General features: G+C 34.9%; 2 protein-coding genes across 10 annotated transcripts in view; both read right to left on the bottom strand.

The window, feature by feature from the left end:
- Positions 1-9,227, bottom strand: part of cort (cortex) — a 450,495-nt gene extending 441,268 nt beyond the window's left edge. For all 3 annotated transcript variants that reach the window (XR_892462.1, XM_011310140.1, XM_011310139.1), the window contains exon 1: positions 8,874-9,227. Coding sequence is in view for 2 of the 3 variants with exons in the window: in XM_011310140.1 (XP_011308442.1) it covers positions 8,874-9,038 (165 nt within the window). In the remaining variant the exon portion in view is untranslated. The remainder of the gene's footprint in view (positions 1-8,873) is intronic.
- Positions 9,228-9,380: 153 nt separating this feature from the next.
- LOC105269697 (poly(A)-specific ribonuclease PARN) overlaps positions 9,381-22,064 on the bottom strand; it is a 72,446-nt gene continuing 59,762 nt past the window's right edge. For 3 of the 7 annotated variants that reach the window (XM_011310142.1, XM_011310152.1, XM_011310154.1), the window contains one exon: positions 9,962-11,433. In XM_011310142.1, coding sequence (XP_011308444.1) covers positions 11,229-11,433 — 205 coding nt within the window. In that variant the 3' untranslated portion in view covers positions 9,962-11,228. The other 4 variants (XM_011310143.1, XM_011310145.1, XR_892463.1 and 1 more) reach the window with 4 other exon arrangements.

Raw genomic sequence — 22,064 nt, forward strand, 5'->3', positions numbered from 1 at the left:
TTCTATCCCCGAAGTGCGTTGGAAAAAAGATGCGTGGGCTATGCGCTGGAGCTTTTGCAGTTGAAGTTAAATTCCTTGAGCGCAACGACGTGTTTTTCATATTTTCTCGTGGCTTTAATGGCTTTAGTAAAGGTATTGGTGGTGACATTTTTGGAACGAAGTGTTCAGTGCGAGAAAAGCCGGGAAAGTGAGTGAGTGGTGAGATGGAAAGCGCTAGCCGGCTTAGGGGGTCATAGGATTTTCCGTGCGCCGGTTTGGGGAGATGTCGAGCATGCGCTTGCGTCGATGATGAGTGAATTCTAAAAATGATCTTGGGAAACATGTGAATTTGTTCAAATAATCATGTTTACTTATGGCCAAGTGAATTACTCAGCCGAAAATTAAGGGAGTAGAAGTTCTATTCGTCCCATTCTTCAACCAACATATATTCATAAAATGCTATATATAATGAATATTTCGCCGCATAAATGGCCGAAATAAATGACCTCTACGTGAAAGAGAATATTTTTGCACACTCCTATTGCACTTTCCGCATTGCCGCATAAATCGCATTGCCGGCCAATTAAATAATTTACAAAAGCTTGCTTCGTAAAACTCACATACAATAATTTCCAACCAGTTCTCTTCCTTAAAACATCTCTAAATTCTCGACAAAATCATGTTACTCAATTTCCCGTGGAAAATTAAACAAAATAAACATAATAAAAATGATATTATCCACCTTGCAACAATTTACCAGCCATCAACCTCTCCCATTACACCATACAAAAGCAATTTTCTAAATAATAATACTCATAAAAACAATTCAATACACCGAACATTTAGTCTCACCAACAACTAAACACTATTCAGGACGACATTTTCATATGTTTATGTAGAATCGTTTCGTGTCTAGTAATGCTCGAATCCTGACCATAATCGTAAGTAAACCCGATAGGTATAACTACGGGTATATACTGGTGCAAGCCTCGAAGATAGGCGCATACGGTGAAAACGGATAATAAGCACAGCAAGAGACGCAGTAGCGGAGCGAATAAACGCCCAGGGATTCCGCAGTTATGTTAATGACATCCCACCACTCCTTCCCCCATTTTTTATACCTTCATCTTGTTTCTATGCTTTTTTTTCCTCCTTCTCGTCATTCCTCCCGCTTTCACCTTCTTATTAAACCTCTTTTATACCTTTTTTAACATGGTTTTTCACAAGTTCCTTAAGCCTCACCTAAACTTTAGGCTACCGGTTTTCATGCCAAAAAACCATCGTCAACTCCACCCTTGATACCAAAAACCCCTCACAAATTCAGCTGTAAAACCTGTCAATTAATGTGATTAAAAACAATTTTGATGCTTCTTTTTGTGACTAAAAAGACAGTGGAAATAATAATGGCGTTTGATGATTATTACATGAAAACTACAAATTCTGTGTAATGGTCATACGAGCCGAATGTGACGAATACCAACATACACATATTTTAGTATAGTGACCTTCAAGTTTTCGCGCTTTTTCTAATATTATTAACCACACTATTATAGTCCCGCTCCGACAATATATATTTCTGAAACGAGTCTTATTTCCATTCATCGCAACACACGTTATTGTAAAAACTCTAAAATGAAATGTTACATAATAAAGAACACGCACGGTGACAAATATTGATTATACATTACGGACAAATTCACGTAGTGCAAAAAAAAAATTCCGACAGTTTTATATGAATGGAAGAAAATAAATCTGAAATGTTCCATTTTTAAAGTTCATCCGTGTGATGTAAAAAGTGTGAAATTCTTACATACTTTTACGTGAACAAGTAAAATCTTGCAGAAATTGTTCAACTTATGCTTCAAAAATACAAAAAATTATGAATGGTCAAAAATTTTTTCGTTACTAAGACGCAATAACTGACGTTTACTGGGGCGTTTACTGTTACATTCTCTAGAGAGGATTTATTGAAAAAAATAAAATACTATATTTCGTAACAAGTGCGTTCGGCTCGTGCTATAGACCTCCCACACGCTAAAAATCACTTTGCATCCGAGTTGCGAACAATATTTTTCATCACAACGTGCGCGGGAAAGTTACTTCTTAGACTCACGAAGCGAAGCGAAGCGGAGTCTTCCTTCAAATATTTTATTGTCATCATGCCGAAATGTTCATTGATGCTCTTTTTCATTTTTACTTATTTTAACAAAATTTTCAGAACAAACCATTACACAAAACTTTTCCTTGGCGCCTTTCTTACACAAATTTTTGTCTTTTCCAACAATCTCATTGATTATGTTTTCTTAATTATGCGATGCGAAAAATATGAAAGTTACACCATTGAAAAGAGCATAGACAATTTATTTAGTGTAAATAAGGGCAATATTCTAATTCATTGTCCCCTGCTCGAGATAATTATTGAAAATCATTTAGAGGTAGTGGAGGGGGTAGTTGCGTTGTGTATAGATACTCGGTAGCGCTCGGGTCCAGTTAGTTAGACAAACATTTTTCTTGGCCGAAACCCTACCTTGCATCTCGATAAATGGATAAATTACTAGGACTATTTTATAAGGTAAGATGAGACATATTAAGGGAGATTTACAACTCCCAGTAGCGAAAAATCATCCATGCCCTAAATATGGAACTCACAAAACAATCTATGTTTGTTGCCTTCATCAAAATCGGGTGCACACCTTCATCAACTAGGGTGCACACCACCACGATGGTGGTGTCAGTAAGTTATTAGCTAGGTGTGAGTTGCTTGTGAGAGTTCTGAAGAATCAGGACGCCAGTTTGGCTATCGTTACAGAGAAAGACGGGAGAGAAAAGTCACAAAATGAACACAATTATTGATTTGTCGATATAATTCATGAAGTTCCAATTCCTAAGTTATAGGTTTGAAATCGCAATTTCGATATTTAATCTCATGATTTACTCGTTTCAAGTCAAAACGTTTAAATTTTTTTGGATGTTACCTATTACTGTAACCAAATATTAAATTTCGAATAATCTAATATTGATGGATTTGGAAACCCGTATAGTTGTAGGGTTGTTGTCAAAGCGAGTACGTTAAAGTATGAAATGTTAAGTAAAACTATAAATGCGGCTATTGTGCAAAGTAGTAAGAAAATCATTGGATTCGTTTTACTTAAATTTTTTATGATGAATAAATGAATTAAAATGTGCATGTTCAGTAACAAACGCCTTATATACTCCCGATTATTTGGTAGCAATAAAGTTATTTTGTTCAGATACTATCAAGGTTATTTCGTTAACTTTGTAGATAAAAATCGGAAAATTCAGAGAACAATTCGTGAATAATTCGGTAAATAAATCACACACCTCAAACCAAACGCAGCATCCCATTAGGACGATAAACTTCCAAACCAAAGATTGCCTAAATTTGTTGTGTTCATAAATTTTATAAGCTACTTAATATTGTATGAAAATGGAAAAAAAACTATTATTTGTTTCCAAAATTGATATTTTTCATTTGAAAAAGGATGTGAACTATAAGCGCTCTAATCTTTTCTCAATGTGTCGTGTTTCATCATATTTTTTCTATAAAACTCGATCACTATCCCGTCCATTTTTTCAAATTCCTCAATCATTTTCGTTAGAAAATGTGAAAGAAATTGGCACTTCATATTCATGGATAGATAGTAAACGATGTCATTTCATTAGAATTCGAGTTCCTGTAGCATATTTTCAAATATTTTTTCGATTTTTTGAAAAATCCATCTCATTCCGTCCTGTAAAAACGGTTTATTTCAGTCGTTTTTCAGCAAAAATGTGGCTGCTCCTTTTGATAGGATTCTCGAACTATTTGTCTACATGCCAATAGAATATATTGGCAAAATTTCAACGCTTTAGCACATTGTCTATTTATTTTACTACGGAACTTGAGACTTTCGAATTCATATGGTAACACCTTCCAAGGTCCCCTTATTTTAATTAACAGAAAAGTTCTCAAGGAATTTATTTCTTCTATTACATTGAAAATACGTAAGAAAAAGGCATGTTCTCCACAAGCTAAATCCATGTTTGATAACTTCAATCATCCTGAATAGATTTACTGTGATTCGGTAAAACATATGACTGGTAGATGTTGAATAATGCTTTCTAAAATCATTACCATACTTTGTTTGGTAAAAAGATAAATAACACGTTGTGAAGTTCAAGGAAGCGTGTATGCGTCGTTGTTAAATAGCAGTGGATCGTATAACGTAGATGATTTTTGCAGCTTTGGAATCGTAGCTATTTCTGCAAGAAATTCTTCTGAAATCCCTACAATTCCCTGCGCACACATCATAAAGTGATTAATTTTGTTTTAATGCCAAGTAAACTCTTTTTATCATACCGGAATTCACACTCCATTCGTATCAGCTATACCCACTCAAATTACATCCAACATAAAAAAGTAATGATTGAAAGAAAAAAAATTGAAATGGCTACCACATCTCCACTACACAAGTAAAGACCATCTCCTACCGTTGATACACCTCGACTCTTCTCAATTTTCAAGCTTATCCCTCAAGTTATCGAGCAAGGATTTACCCACGACACTTCAGAATAAACCTGTAACCTCTTTATTATACCTCAGTAGTACGTTATCGCCCTCCATAGAGATATAGCCACGCTAACATTTATGTTTATGTCATTGGTGTAGAGAATTTAGTTCTAAGAGTACCATCGTTTCCTCACAGACTGCATACAGCTATATATAGCTATATACAGCTATATACAGCTATATACAGCTATATACAGCTCTACAGATGCAATGCTTGCATCAGCAAAGGTTTTGATACTAAGTCTGAGAGACTCGTAAGTGCGTTTTGTGTCACGCGCAATAAAATATCCATGGAGTGTATACGGCATTGGGAATATCCTGAAACTCTCCTTCTGATAATCGCAAACGATACCATACCATAATCGTGCCAACTTGAGTCGACCAGTTTCTTTGGTGGCTATCTCCAATGTGAATCAGAGTTCAGTATGGTCACATTATGTACGGAAAATAGCTTCGAGAGTCAAATGAGAAAAAATAATTTTTATAATAAAGTGTAGTGTAGGAGAAAGGATTTATGCAGAATATTCGCAGCGAATTTGAGGATTTTAGTCAAGGTGAGGACGAGTTTACGGAAGTTCGGCGGGCTGGGTGTTGATTTGGGCCTTAGTGGTCCTGTGGTGGCTATTGGGAAAATCCTACTGGCCTGCTAAGTCCCAAGTTGACTCCAGCAGCATCCACAAGTCATCAGGCATAGTAATGTCTAATTCGTCGACTCTAGCGGCAACCGATCTTTTACCAACTCAAGATTTTTAACGTCTTCTACTCTTTATATATTTGTTCCAAGTAAAACTCTATTTCCAATAGCTAATAAAAGCAATAAGAAATTTTTCTCATTTCCGAGGCTGCTAGCATAGAAAATTTAAGCACATATATTATTAACATTATGAACATTAAATAAACATAGTAATATACTCACTTTAATTTATAAAATAAGTATATTAGTAGACTAGATTCAAGTATATGTTGTTGTCTTGGGTTATATTACCCTGAAGAAGAAAATTGACCGGTTCCATCAATACGTATACTCGATAATAATACGAGGGAATATTAACTCTGAATTCCACTTTAAATCCTCGAATTAACGATTCTATTTTAATAGTTTCTAGCAATATTGGGAAAAATATTTCAATTTCAAGTTATATTTCCCCATAATTATCCAAGAAGAACACAAAAAAATCGATTTTTCATGTGAATGTCTGGGAAATTTTTGTTTGAAATGAGGGAATGACTATATATATGTAGCATTTGTTGAAATTTCTTTTATACTTAAGGCAAAACGAGCATCATAGCTTGGGTTATTGAATCTGCTAGTCGGACTGATACAATCTTCTATCTAAAAATAGTAAAAATTTATTAGTCAAATGTGTTGTAAACTATTAGATAGGTAATGAAGTAGCGAATTTAACCGGAAATGATGGGAGGTACACGATGAAACAACTCCGAGCGCCCCTAGCCCTCATTTCCCAACCCCAAACAAAATAATAACCATAAAGCAAGAAACATTGTAGCATTCCAGCACAATTACGAGGCGCCGTTAACGAGCCCGGTGGAAAGACGTTCCGATAAGCGTGAAAGACCCTGAACACACCTTGGCAGTCCTCCTCTCTCATTTTTATTCTCTCATTACCCTCAAGCCACCTTCCTTTTTTAAATAAATAATTTGCAATTAAGGATTCGATCAGTGGATAATATATATATTGCTGGGCAAATGGATTTATTATATTTTCATGACGTGCACATTGATTAAAACTCTCTTATACATATATATGTCTTGAATACGGTGAGAGGAAATAAGAAATTCCCTTCAAATGCTACGGAAAATAAGAGAAAAATAATAGGAGCTAAAAAAATGAGATTAAAAAATTGATTGCCAGTGGAAAGAGTGTATTCTAGTCAGATGGAATTCTCGGCGTGAAATTCGCGAGTCATCGCATCGATGCAATTCGATTTAATTGAGTTTCCCTTCGGGGTCTCGCCATACCCCACCTCAACTTTGCGCTCAATCTCATCGCAGATTCATCGATTATATGCAATACACAGGTACGAGTTTAGTTGAAATTTAAAATTGTCTATATACGTATCCCCTCTTTGTTCTCATCACGCTTGAGCATAAAGTCAAGCCTTTACTGCCCACTATCGCGTTTAAAACAGTAATTCATCGGGATTAATCTCGGGTAAAATATGAAAGCCTTGGCGTTGTGCTGTAGACGCGTTTGGAAACATCGTGGAGCTCGCCGAGAAGCCAATTATTAAGTAGAACTGGAATTTTATAATCGGGGAAGCGCATGAGGAGTCTATTACAACTTCTTGTCTAAATATTTACCATTTATTGATGGAGGAAATTGAGTCTTTTTATCGTACCCCGTTGGAAAATCAAAAATTACACTGGAAAATGTCTGCATGTCATCTCATTACCTGAGCCTAATGCATGGAAGGAAAAAGTCTGTCAAAATTATCTGTCCATTTGGTACCCGTGCTGTGTTTTAGTCGTCCAGGGAAAATTATTGTACCGCTTAGTAAAATTTGTCCACTGCTTAGCAAAAGTTATCCAATCGTTTGAGAAAGTGTACCTAACTTTTAGGTAATTTTTTCCAAACGGCTAGATAATTGTTCCTAATTTAATAATAAACTTTTGTTGACTGCTTGGCGAAAGTTACCTATCTAAACGTTTCAGGAAAAGCGCTAAAGGAATGTTCTCCGAACGAAAGTGTTAAATTAATCAAAAATAAAGTCCATTGCCAAATACATTTGAATTTGTTCGAGCATTAAATGTCATTAAACGTCAACGAGAAGCTAATAAAAATCGGAATTTTTGTATTTACAGACAAGCTGAATATAGCATGATAACAGTTTCATAAATCTCGAGGAACGAAGAGAAATTACTCGAGATTTTTCAATAGGATTGTTAGACAAATGAATGATAGAAGAAATGAAGAGTTGCAGCGTCATGCATGAGTCAAATAGCGACCGTTGAATACTGTGGTAGATCTACTTGTAATTGACCGATAAACAATCGTCCGAAGCCAATTCAACTTGGTTGGTCGTTTAAACTGGACGATAGTTTATCGCCCTGCAACAGCTTCTATTGTAGATAGAAAGTATACAACCGCGTAGTGCGCCTTGTCTATCGACTCTCCTTATTGTTATTATTTATTACTCGATTTGTATCACCCGGTGAGACTCTTTGAAAGGAAGTAAGATAGGTGGGAAATATTTTTTTATTGATTTTGTTTTATTGTTGTTGTTGTTATTCTCTTTGGATGTTTTTTAACCCATTCTCCGCCCATCTACGTTCCCTCACGCTTCCTTTACGATCGCTTGTTACCGCACACTTTTCCATCCCCACAGCAATATTGTTATTACAGTGTATATTCCATAGAAAACTGATCGATTCGGAAGGGAAAATAATTTGTGGATAAGTGGGAAGAGAGAAAATTATGGTTGAATTTTATCATTAAAAAAATCTTCAATTTTTAAAGGAAAGAAGGCAACTTCCAACAAAAAAGCAATATTTCATGATATTGATAAGATAATCATGTTTTTACCTGGTGCACATAAACGTATGCCTTTGAAATATTACGAGAAAAAATCTATTAGAGACTCATTTCTCATTTTATTTAGGCGGATTAATTTAGAGAGTATTTTCCTCTCTTATCGATAGGAAGCTTCTACTAACAAATTAATGAGAAGCCAATATTGGAAAATAGCAAAATACACTCAGGATCTTCCTTTGTTCCTGAACATTTCACAATTGTCCTTTATTCGTTTATCGTTCAAATTCTATGCTGTAATCGGCCAAAATTCGAATAAAGAGACGACGGACTCGGACAAATACAGTTTACCGTTGCAAATATAATGGCTTATTTACTTTACGCTTCTCTACCGAGAAATAAAGAGCCAAGCTATGCACTCAGGATTTTTCACTTACTATCAATAATAATTGATTGTTTTTTAACACCTGTGATAACAAATATCTCTAGTTATGAGAGGTGTAATAAATTGCTTATGAGACTCAACTTTAATGAGATTATAAATTGTGCCAAATTTATTAATCCAACAAACGTAGAATCTACTTTCTGAAATCTCACCTAACCGTAAATCGTACTTCAATTAAATAAGGAAAAACAATTATTTCCTACAATGTGAGATGTACAATTTTTCCAAGCTGTTGTAGATTTTAGAGGGGAAGAATTCATGAAAAAGTTGAGGCAGAGATGGGGTTTCTATGCGGCATGTGCCTTGCCGTATAAATAAACGCAATGCCCTTAGAAATCCCAAAAGTGTCCAACAATCCTCAACAATTGAATAGAACAAAGAAACTCACGAGTTGCGCCTGTTTGTCTATTAACCGCATCCTGGGAAGATCCAAATAACTTCCACGTCGAGGAGTGCTAGATCCTTCGATTACTTCATCTTGTACCGCCCGACGACGCTCGTTTTGACGATCCAAAACTCGTCTCAACATGACACAATCGTTACAACTCCACATCAATTAATCTCCAAATCAAACTTTTTCACCAAATGTACAATTAATTAATTAATTTTCAATCCATTCCAATGAACAAAAATGTGAAAAATTATCGCTCTCTGGGAAAGTTCAATCCTTCAATAAATTACCAGTTTTCTTGATTCAAAGATAAAATTGTATAGACACTGCGAGCATCATTGAACTACTACGGTCAAGAGAGCTAACAGGAATGCAGAAGGCTGTTGATCAAAACAAGAATGTAAACATATCAATAGGTAACTCTGGCAAGGTGAAGGCAATGGGAAAATAATATTGAGTCTCACATCTCATCGAAAATAAATCTCTCATTTCCTAGAGGTATTATAAAATGTACTCATTTTATTTATCATTTTTTCTTGATAATTATATAGTTTACTCAATGATCTTCCTCATAAAAAATGTTGTGTATTCAGGGAATATATCAAAAACGAAGAAAATAAAGAGTCAAGGGAAAGAAAATGGAGAGCCATTTTGACAAAAAGAAAACTAGCGAATCTGTAAGATCTGAAATACATACAACTACGTAATTGAATTTTCGCATTCGTTCTTGAAATATTCACTTGATTTTGTTACAATATGTCTTCTCGAAACATGGTCGAAAATTGTTAGGGAAATCTGTCGAGATTACGGGATAATGGGAGGGAAAATCCATTTCGTTCTTAATTAATTACAGTGTTTTTGATTATCAAATGTTGAGATTGTGTAACAATCGTGGATATGGACATGTATGATTCTGGCTTGCTATCCACAATCCTTCTTCATGTGGCTTTTCAGCTTTTGGGCGTTTTGTTTTTAGTGTTACTCCCAAGCAGCCTCGTCAAACGGTTTTTCTCCGCCTTGCTCTGCGACCTTCTTGTTTCCCGTGACCGCACCCTTGCCACGCTTCCGTCTTCGCTTACCTGCACGAGAAGAAAAACGACTGGTTTATGCGCTTATGTCATAACCCACTAAATTTATTAGTCGTGAACGGCTAGTTTTATGTTCTTCACATTTTTAGATCACTCAAAAATGTTGGAATGATTTAGCACGGTTTACTGCAGAAAAACTGTCAAATTTATTTAAGTTTACATGCCATAAAAAAGTAAAGGGAAAAAATCATAATACGAGATTATTTTTGTTTGTGCGAATTGTTCATTGACTACCATAATTTATAGAACGAAATCAGTTCAAAATTAAAATGTATCTTATCTATGAAAGCCTATTGCAACCATTTGTGACAGAATAGGAAATACTAAAGTTTCCATATTTTTTGACAAACCATATATACAAAAAAAGTAACGAATTCATTCCGACAAATTATCGAATAGCAAATGACAGTTAAAAGTGTTGATGTAATAAATTTATTACTTTTTTTTAGATTAATCGATAGTTTCATATTGAGATTCGACAAAAATCTTATTTTCGATTTGTCAAAATTATCGTTTAAACCCCATTACTCAATATAAATGTTTTTTACGAGTTTTATTTTTACAAACGATTTAGCCACTTATTGAATGACATCCTGGCATTCTGATAGCTAGCAACTAACCCTCAATCGCAACGTCATTATTGAATTTCTTCTTTAGACAACTTTTGAAGTTATGCACCGAGGAAAGTATTTTTTATTTTTGCTTAGCCAATTGAATGCCAAAGCAATATAATAAATATGATTTTTAGCTTGAACTAAAAATGGAGAACATGTATTAAGGTAATAAATTTATTCGAGTAACTTTTACATCAATCAAATTTTTAGTTCTAGCTATAAAATTTAACCATGAAAACGTACGAAAAATCAGAATAATGTCAAGGATTAAGAAATAAGAGCGAACCACTTTTTTCACGGTTTGTTCGATTATTAATCTGTTGTCTGTCACAAGCGTTTCTAATCGCAGCTATTAATCGGTGTCTCTCGCCGTCAGTAACGGTGATTAAGACAGTTTGAGAGAGTCCCAACAACTCATTGAACTCTATCTCTATTTAAACTACAAACCGCCACAGTAACAGTGGATATAACAGGATAAATAGCCGTTGCATTTCTCAATTAACCTTTCTCCTGCTCGCACTTAATTATTGTCTTATCTGTATCGTTAGTTTTTTTAATTCGCGTTTCTTCGGGCCTCTGCATATTCAGTGGGGCCATAAGTGTCTTATCCAGCCCGGAGCTTTATAGAGAAGAAGTGGAGTGTGAATTTCCTAGAGATGAAAGCACAAAGGGGTGCTCAGGAAATTGTAGAAAAACAAAAGGAAGATGAGGATGAAAAGGAATTTGATGCATCTTTGGAGAAAATTTATTTGAAATACGGATTTTTGGGTCTTTTCCCAGTCCTGAGAATTACCTGAGGCAAACTCCCACTCGTCAGTGTCTGATTTTGGAGGGCAATCTTTCACTGCGCAACTTCTGAAACAAAAAATTTTTTTTTCGATTAATTTTCCGTTGAAAAATTTCTCCTAATCTTTTCGGATTTCATAACAAATTGAAAAATTGAGTTTGAATTGAGTTTATGTGGTTTTACACTCAACTCCGCCGATCGGTACAAGAAAAATAGGAAATCTAATAAGAATGTAAAAATGCTAAATCCAGAATCCAATCTCGAGATATTATTGATTTTAAATAAAAATTTAAGTTAAATAAAAATCAGTCTTAGTTGAAATTATTAAACTATTTCCATGATACAGATAACGATTACCTTTTTTAGAAACATTGAAATAATTTTCTATTATATTACAATGTTATGTCTGGAATTTGTTTAACCAATTTATTAAGAAATTTTTAATTGGAACATTTTTTTTTTGTGTACCTTAACCCGTCTAACTTACGTGAAATTCCTTGAGTGATAATCGTGGACTGATACTCAAAATCAGTTACTAAGCGCGCTTGGAGTCCGCGATCATCTCGAGCTCAGATAATCGGCAAAGCACATGCCACCGTTTTTCGCGTCGTGATTAGTGGGTTGTGATATTACCCTTTGGCGATTACGTCTGTGAAGAGTGCATTGGACACCGAATTTTAACTGGCCAACAAAAACGCTTAATTCTAAAACCTGGTGAATTTGTCACTTTGAACCTAAGACATGGCACTTGTTCTCATGCTAATCGAGAGACAGCAAATTGCAAACAAACGCTTCAACCACTAAGGAATTCGAGGATGAGTGTAAGTGAGAACCAATTATTATATCAGGGCCGTGAAACTACCCAAGTAGGGTTTTACTAATCGTCGATCATTGGATCATACTATTGTAACCCAATAATGGGAAAAAATTGGTCCAAGTCTTGAAAATCCATGCATTGAACGCCAATCGTTAACCACAGTATAGACCAACATTGGCAAGCCAATTATCGGTATACCATAGTGAGGCCAATAATAGACCAAGTGTACAAGCATTGGTGCTTCAATATTGGGCCAATCGTTACCAATGGTAACCGCACCATGGGCATTTCACTGTTAGGTCAATATCCGATCAAACATACATGACCCAAGCCTCGGCGCCCGTTTGGACCGATGAGTGACCAACTGACCCTTGGCTAACAGATCTGCCCCAGGGCTTCAACAATCATCGGTATCCAGCGGTAGAATAACGATAATAATATCATAATAATTATATAACCTAATAGTGATAGTAATGCACAAAATATAAATACAATAAAAATATAAATGAATATGCAGTGAAATTTCTATGAGAGATTTTTATTTCCAACTATAGCAATCGTACGATGGTCTCGTAGTTAGGTCGTAGGGTTAGTATGCGAAGGGTTCTGAGTTTAAAGACGCCACCCTAAAATAAAATATTCCAGCGCTTTTTTTTAATATACACTAAGCCCCTTCTTTTGTTTTTTCTCCTATTTTTTTTAGCGCAGATAAACCATAAAAGAGCAAAAAATGGGTTTACTTATTAAGTCTAGGAAGCAAAAATCAATAATAACATTCAACTCGAGAGTCACAGCGTGACCATAGTCTATAAGGACGAACATAATTAATAAAACATCTATTTTTTTTGTGGTATTTGTCTATTTCCGAAAATTGAGTGAGTGAGTATTGACCGAAAATAAATTGAAAATTTATTTATCGATAACCCATACTAAAACCAAGTACCCTTTCCAGGCCCTATTCTTAAAAATCTTTCGCTGAACGATGGTATTCATTGGAGGGATGGGAATGTATCTTATGCAATTTTGAAGAACTCATTAGCTTTCGTGAAAATCAATTCTCCTGCGGATATCCTGTGATTTTTTAATTATCTTCTATTGCAATCAAAATCGTAGTATGTTCTACTCAATTTAACGGTATTTTTAACATTTATAGCAATTTTTCATGTGTAGTGTGTAATATATAGTGTACATAGTGTAGTGTAGTAGCGTAAATATTGACAAAACTGATAAATTTGGAGTACAATTTACGAAAAATTTGTTTTAAATCAGTTCTACACCATTAGTCGATTAATTTATTGTCCTGATTTTTTTTTCAATTTCATACACGTTTTCTTTCACGGACAAACTGTCGAGAGAAGGATATTGAAAAAATGTAGCCAATTTAAAGAATTTTTTTTATTGGTTAAAAATTTTAGAGACCCTAAAAGTTGTACCGTAAAAAAAAGTAATTCCATATGTCGTCGATCAGCTGGCAGTGCCGAAAAGAGCATTGTAATGCAATGATGATGCCATGACATAGAGAAAATTTTTCATTGAATTTACTATATTTATTCAGTGTTCTTGTCACCCATTCATTCTTAACCTCATGGAAAAATATCTTATCAAATCTTTGCATATTTCTACAGATTGATTTCCAAATACGTTCTCCCCCATCCAATCTAACAATTTCCATATTCCGGCTATATTCTCATAAATTATAAAATCATCCAACGTTTAACAACCTCGTCGAACAAGTCGTGGACTCATGTAGTGCGACCGCATAATTCAACAAAAAGCAATTGATCAAAAAGAATAAACCGGACCATTTATCTCATCTAGAAGATTTATTCGGGGCACCCGGAGTCTGCCGTTAGGGAAATGCTCGAGCCAACCTCGTGCTACGTCGAGAAACCCCACCCGAAGTTAAAGCAAGCCAGTAAAAGCCAATTGAATAGAGAGAGGAACCTACCAACAGATTATCGTTTATGAATATTCACGAAGTTCTCTACTGGTACCGGTGATGTTTACCAATCGCTGAAAGAGATTTCGCACGCACTCCACGCACGAGCCATAACTACCGCTTTACATGATACATCTTGGCCGATTATTACAAGAAAAATTCAATTACCGTATTTCCTTCCAATGAAAAACTTAAAGAAATTATTAGTAGGAGAAGTAAATCAAAAAACGGTTATAGTCTTTTTTCTCACTCTAGGTATATAGTTTCATTGCTAATGAACTAGCAATATGCTACCGATTGGATTAAAATCATTAGAAGATTAGGTACCATTAAGATTATAATTGGCTATGGTCTACACTTTTTAATTAAATCAAAAGACCATCTGGGATTTTAGAAAAGTTAATTTCGAGGTTAGTCATTAGTTGGTCAAGCTTTGTATAGAGCTCATTAAACTTCAGCGAAACATCCGCCTAAATATATCTCGACTTAATCTAAATTCCACTGCGAATAAAATCCAACTGAACTCCGAGTAAGCTACGATTAGAGTTCGACTTATTTTTGAGTAAACTCTAACTGGATTCAATTATATTATCGCTAAAAATCGGAAATTAAGAATTTCACGAAGACAATACTTATAATCGAAAGACAGAACAATAGTGAGAATTATTTGTAATCAATCTTTAAGTGTATAAAATTACAAAAATGTATATTACGGACTATAATACAAAAAATATCTGCAAAAATAGTCTCCATTTGAGAAGGAAAACGTGAAAAAGACATTTAAAAGTTGTTTTAATGTATTAATTCTCAGGATCCGACCATTTCCAGCATATCTATACTGAGTAATCTTCGAAGGCGCCTTGATTTAGCTGCTAAGAAAATGAATAAAATATAATAGAGTGAATAGGCGTTTGTATCTGATGTCAAGTTTATATCAAGTTAACTGAAGTAACTGAAGTAAAGAAGAACCTGAAATAAGAGACAGGGCGTGAATATACTCTTAAGCGGTAGAGAGTTATTTTTCTTTTGCTTGTTGTTTTTATGAATTTTCTTTATTTTTGCTGTTGTGAAAAAGGAAAATACAGTATATATATACACTCTCTGAACGTTGAATTGGCGGGTTTTTCATAGCGAAGCGAATAAGCAGTAGGTGGAAACGAGAGGGTACCAGCGGGTTGCCAGGAGCCATAGCCTCCTGCTTGCCAACATTAATTTCTCGTCACTCTTCTGTACCTTCATACCATGTAAATCTCTTCACCGAGACTCTTCTTCCTCTTATTTTCTGCTTTAGACAGTATCTTCGGTTTATTTATACGGCATGATGATTCGTAATTATGTTTGAATTATTTCTGCTATGTTTAAAAATATATATCGTTTTTTTATTCATTCAGAGAAATCTGAAGACAGTTGCCAACCAGTGAATAATAAGAAATGAACAACAAAACAAAATTAGAACAGATTTTTTATTTATTTCTTGTAAAAAATATGAGAAAAAAAAGTCTACAAAGTTTATGAGTTTTCAATGAAAGTGACATTGGGAATTCACAATGTCATTCAATATTTTAATCACCTAGCATTTGAGGCGCGCCCCGCGCCTCTATTACCATTATTTATGGACATATAAAAAAAAATTATTATACAAAATCAATCAAAAAATCGATAGCAACAGACAGACAAAGAAAAGTATGTGCTGCTATGCGAGATTCCTGCATTCATCCTAGTATAAAAAGGAGATTGATCTCAAAACATCTCGAAATTCTCGAAATCTGATGAATTTAGTATCTTTTAAAATTGGCAAATCTCGATCAGAAATGATATTCTTTCCCCCCTCTATTCTTACACTCCTTGAAACCCCCTGCTCAAAATCCAACGATCAATAATTTTAGATCAGAACAAAAACTCAAGAAAATAAAAACCTTGCAATGTTTTTTTCTCTCAATTTTTTCGATCGAAAACCGACCGAATTTTATTTTTTTGTCATTCTTTTTATTGTGAAGTAGTACAAAGCGCCCCTCCCCACCCCCACCACATCAAATATTCAGTAAAAACGACAAAAAACGAATACATCGAGTAGGAATAAAAATTACGGAAATATTTCTGAAAAGCAAGGAAGTACTTCTCACAAGTATCAAAGAAACTTTTGAGAAGGATAGACATACTTTTCAAAAGAAATTTTATAACTTTTCAGTCAGATAGAATATTTTGTAAAAGCATACTACATTAACCTTTCACATTTATTTTCTCAAATTTTCCAAAATAATCAATTTAAGGGGGTAAAAATCATTTGGGACATTCAATAAAACATTTTTCATGAGCAATTGTTCGGGCATTCGAAAAGGCAAAACGATAAGATGTGATTTCTAATCGCAAAAAAATAACTACAACCAACCGGCTACGCAGGATGGAGCAAAGCCCGTAATTCACAAACCTACAGCTCATACCACTTCATATCTACCTCTGTCATTACCTCAATTTCTCCATTGCTTCACTAATTCGATAATAGTAAATCTTCTCCAACGAGCTTTATATATAAAACAATCTCATACCAATAATTCTTCAGTTTGATTTTGTCTCAATCCGGCAGCATAAAGTGATTTCGTTTTTTCAACAAACTGATACTCGTTGATCACCAATGTCTTTTAAGCATCGAACTCGTTAACACCGTGTAGTACCGGTGGCTCCAGTTTTCTCTTCTTCCTCTCTTTCCCCCAACCCTTAACACGCAATCCCCAGGACCATGTGGCTCTCGTTATAAATCTTATCAGTGAAACCAACCAAGACTCCTCAGCCTCGCTCTGGCATTCGCTAATTCATGTTACCAATAAGTTGCGAGCGCTTTATCACTACCGACTTGACTTTACATTACTTATTTATAAATAAACAACATAAACAGTTAAGTGAGTTAAAAAAATGTATAACACGTGATGAAAATTTCAACGTTTCAAGCGTCTGCTATTTCAACCGATAACATTAATAGAGGGCTGTATAGAAAAATATTGTCTTAACAATTCATAATTGAGAAAATAAATCAATAAAAGCTCTAAACTTCAATTCTATGAAAATGTAAACATGCAAACATTCTCGCTCACTCTGTTATATGACTGCTATACAACGGCGAGCGAAGATTTTTTTTTTTTAAATAGCATGTTACATGTCCTTGACACCATTTACGTAAGTGTAGAAACAATTAGCTATTAGAACTTATCTTTTATTTTATATAGAAAATCGCTATAAATAAGCAATTTTACCTTGAAATTTGGATTCTTTTATCTCCGTAGACTATTTATGCGAATTTAGGCGAATTCGTGTAAATTATCTCTCATTATTCACTCATCATTAAAGGCGATCAATTATGAATTAAAATTTTGAAAAATGGCTGAAAATAGGGTAAGAGTACATTAGTGCTCCGATCATTTCTAACTTATTCCGATCCATTATTTTTTTATCTTTAGTGTCTGAACTGAGCAGCTATTAATGAATTTAACTTGTTTGAGTCATGTCACTTATTTTGGATGGTCGTGTAGGTGCACGGGCACTCCCCTCTTCGATTTTCCTTCAGAAAGTACTTAATTTATAATTAACTATACAATATTATGAAATACTTAGAAAATCAACAAGTGGTGAAGCACTTTTTTGAAAAGTCAATCTCAAAATTAATATGATTTTGGAGTAGGGACCGACAAACAATATTTTAAAGTCTCTATGTTTTAATTGTCTCAGTAGGATCGTGCTGTGCACATGTGCGAATAGTTTGCCGCTATTCATTTAATTTTTTAACTACCCATATCAATCCCACCTAAGCCATTAATTTCTTGCTATTTATTGTCAAGCAAGTAAGTGTATACCATCTTTATGTATTTCTGTGGTTAGACTTGCAATGGATTCATTCTACCCGAGTAGAAATTTTCTACGGCAGGCCTGTTGGCAGGAAAGGCCCTGATAAGGTACTAGTACGGTATGCCTTATTACGGCGTGCCAGATCAGGGCCTGCATTGGTCGAAATACGGTATACCTGATTAGGGCATGCCAGATCGGGGCCTGCATTGGCCCACTCAATGGTCACCTTATCTTGATCTGGTTGAAGCCGAAATTATTAAAAATATGAGAATTAATTTTAAGTGCAGAGTCGAAATTAATTCACTGAATGCCGGAAGATGACTCCACTGAGCTTAGCTCAGGAGCTGTGATGAACGATCGTTTTCGATGAACTTTAGTTTTTGAGAAATATATTTTTTGTACATTTGTACTCAAATTGATCAACTTCACGCTCTAAAATAGTTAATTGAGACAGTTCGTGTGCGGATCTCACAGAATTCAAAGGATTTTGGCTCGAATTGTAAAAAATGGATAGAAATCAGAGACGGCGTGAACTCACACGTTTGAGGGTGAAGAGTCTTCGAGAACGAGCAAGATGTAGTACTCCTGTGAACGAAGGAGAAATGGGCATTTCATCTGCTTCAACTCCAAATGAAGAGGCCTATTTTCAAGACATGGATGACCGGGATATGCCTGATGCTCATGATGAGGACGACTCAGGCAACTCGAGTGCAGGTTTTAACCTAACCCGAAATTCCACAAGTGATCCAGGCCCTAGAAATAGTGAGCACAATACTTTTCGAAGTGACATTCATGAAGTTGTTGAAAATTACGAAGTGTTTGATGAAGAGGAAGACGAAAATATCATGGAAGCTAGTGTGAGCGAGGATGAATTTTCTGATTGTGATGAAGATGAAGTCGAGTTTGATGAATACACTCAGCTACGAGCCTGGTCACTCGAGGGAACACCAACACTACCACACACACGTCTTGATGGCTTACTCAAAATATTGAGAGTTCGTTTACTTCCAGATCTACCAAGGTGTTCAAAAACATTTTTGAAAAGTGAAGGAATAGACTTTGACATTCACGTTAATGAAGATTCAAGTGAATTTGTGTATTTGGGCTTGGAACAATCGTTAAAAAAATGTGTGAATCCTGAATTGCATTCAGATGATACGATTTATTTAAAAATTAATGTTGATGGAGTGCAATTATTTAAATCGAGTGCAAAACAGTTCTGGCCTATTCTATGCCAAGTTCACAGTAAACAGGACGTATATCAGCCATTTCCAGTAGCAATTTTTTGTGGTCAAGGCAAACCCCACGATTTGACTCAATACTTAGAGAAATTTATAAAGGAAATAAATTTTCTCCAAAAGGAGGGCCTTGATGTAGATGGGCGACACTTGAAAATAAAGATGATGGCGTTCGTCTGTGACAGACCGGCTCGTGCTCTACTCAAATGCATAATAAATCATGGGGGATACAATGCTTGTGAACGTTGCACCGTCCACGGTGAACGTGAACAAAATCGAACCGTGTATCTAATCCCAAAGGGAGGATGTGACAAGCGAACAGATACATCATTTCGTACTCAAGCAGATCCTAATCATCATCAAGGTACCACTCCTTTATTAAATATCTGTCCTAAAATTGATATGATATCTACCTTTGTGTTAGATTTCATGCACTTAGTTTGTCTAGGTACAAAGAAAAAACTTTTAATGTACTGGTTAAAAGGACATCCCAAAATCAAATTGAACCAGGCAGGAAAATTACTACTGACCACTTTGTTATTGAAAATTCAGCACCAAGTCCCACAAGAATTCCATCGTACAACTCGTTCTTTCACTGATATTGAAAAATTCAAAGCATCTGAACTGAAATTTCTCCTTTTATACTGTGGTCCGATAATTTACAAGAAAGTACTTCCCACAAGCTACTATCAACATTTTCTACTATTACACGCTGCATGTAGAATACTATGTTCTAAAAAATGGGCTATTGAGAAATGGAAATATGCAAAAAAGTTTCTTACATCATTTGTATCATTAGCTGAAACTTTATATTCAAAGGTGAGCATTATTGGTAACATGCACAGTCTACTGCATATGGCTGATGATGTCCAATACATGAAATGCTCATTATCAAGCCTCACTGCCTTTCCTTTTGAGAATACGTTAGGCATTATCAAAAAATTCCTTCGTAGTGGAAACAAACCTCTTGCACAGATTCTCAGACGTTTATCTGAAACTGATTTTTTCAATTTGAAGAAAGCTCAGCTTCCACCACAGTTAGAAATTTTACGACAGTTAAGACCCAGCAGGGAAGGGGAAATTATCATTAAAAAGCTCAGGTATAAGGGAGCTTTCCTTACAGCAAGAGTACCAGATAATACTGTTTTACTTGATGATGATCGTTTGGTGCAGATTGAGCGAATTTTTATACCATCTGATAGCAGTCAAAATCATATTAAAATTACAGGCACTGTTTTGAAAAAAGTCAAACCTTTGTTCACCTATCCTTGTAATTCTGCTGATTTAAATATGTGGGCTGTGAGTAAACACAATTCAATTTCTCGTACTTACAGCTTAAATAGAATGAATGTTAAAATGGTGACTTTGGATATTAGTTCAGAAACTCAAGAAGAAATTTACTCAATGCCACTCCTTCACATGTAATCTCATGTAACTAACTCATACATTTAGTGCAATACATTGTTTAATAATGTCATGTTCATCGCTTGATTAGTAATTTAAAAAATGTATGGAAAACATGTTAACTGTTTCGAGTGCAGTTATTTTTTTCAATTTATGGGAGGAATTACTGATGGACACTTGTGAGCAAGTGTGAATATTTTACGTTGAAGCATAGTCCTGAGTCTACGTAAGCTGTTTACTGTAAGCTAGAGTAATTCCAGGAGTGTTTAATACTATTTTCTTAATTACTTCAAAGTACTACATTATTAATGTCTTAATCAATCGATAAGACCGGTAATACAGTGGAAATTGAATTTTTCTCATGTTGATTATGACTAATAAAAAGGAATTTCAATTGGAACTTTGTTGGCTTTAAATAGCTTGGAAACATATGCTATCTGAATATTCGTAAAAAATTAAGTATATTGAGATAACAGGATATTCTACCACTTCATAGGTGAGCAGTTGTAAAATTCATCAAAATAATTACAATGCAATGCAATGCAATGCAAAATTTATTGCAAGAATTTATTTTTTAAATTCTGTGCCCATCCATCACTAACAGGTGGCGTTAGTAGAGCTGACGCCATGACTGTTTCTTGTGTCTCACGTCTTCTCCCCGGCCGGTTTTTCCAGAGACTCCTTGCACATTCAGTCAAGTACCAGTTGATGTAATTCTCTGACTTTTTAAACTTATATTAATCAGTGTATTGTGGGCAGTCGAACATCACAATTGACAAGAAATTCCGGGTAAGTACACATACATCTGAGGAAGCACACGACGTAATTCTATCATAATATAGTTACAACTGAAACATCGATTCAATCAATGAAATGCTCTTCATTCCCTCAGAAAAAATGGATAAAAGAGAACATCAGGATGTAAATAATAAATTCCTACAAAGACGAAGAAAAAAAATAACAGAGGGAAATGAATTCGACATTAAGCTTTATGCTTTGGTAATTTTTCTGGATGATCAAGGTCCTCTCAAGAGTGTCGACATGGTCCCTCGCCATTGGATACCCAAGCCACAAAATTCAGAGGACGACCTCTATTGTTATTATGCCCCTAATTTCCAAGATGAAATCGCCAAAGCAAAATTTAGAGAAATGATCAAATTCTGTGAACCCTTTGATAAATCTTGGACTTTACATCGCATTGAGATCAGGGGATCTGCAGGTGATGCTATAAGCCGAATCATTTTTTTTTTAATAACAATTTATTAGTGCTTCATAAATAAAATCAATTTATGCGATAACTCAAATATATTGATTACCACGGGTTTTAGCAAACAATACAGGTTCAGTTTTTCCTTAAGGAAACATTTTTTATTCATCTTGAATTATTCTTTTTTTAAATTAATAGTGACCGATTCTACAATCAGCTGTAGATAATATTTTCGGGATTACAGATTCCTATGCAGA

The sequence above is a fragment of the Fopius arisanus genome, unplaced genomic scaffold, assembly GCF_000806365.1.
Source record: "Fopius arisanus strain USDA-PBARC FA_bdor unplaced genomic scaffold, ASM80636v1 scaffold00073, whole genome shotgun sequence".
Classification (NCBI taxonomy): domain Eukaryota; kingdom Metazoa; phylum Arthropoda; class Insecta; order Hymenoptera; family Braconidae; genus Fopius; species Fopius arisanus.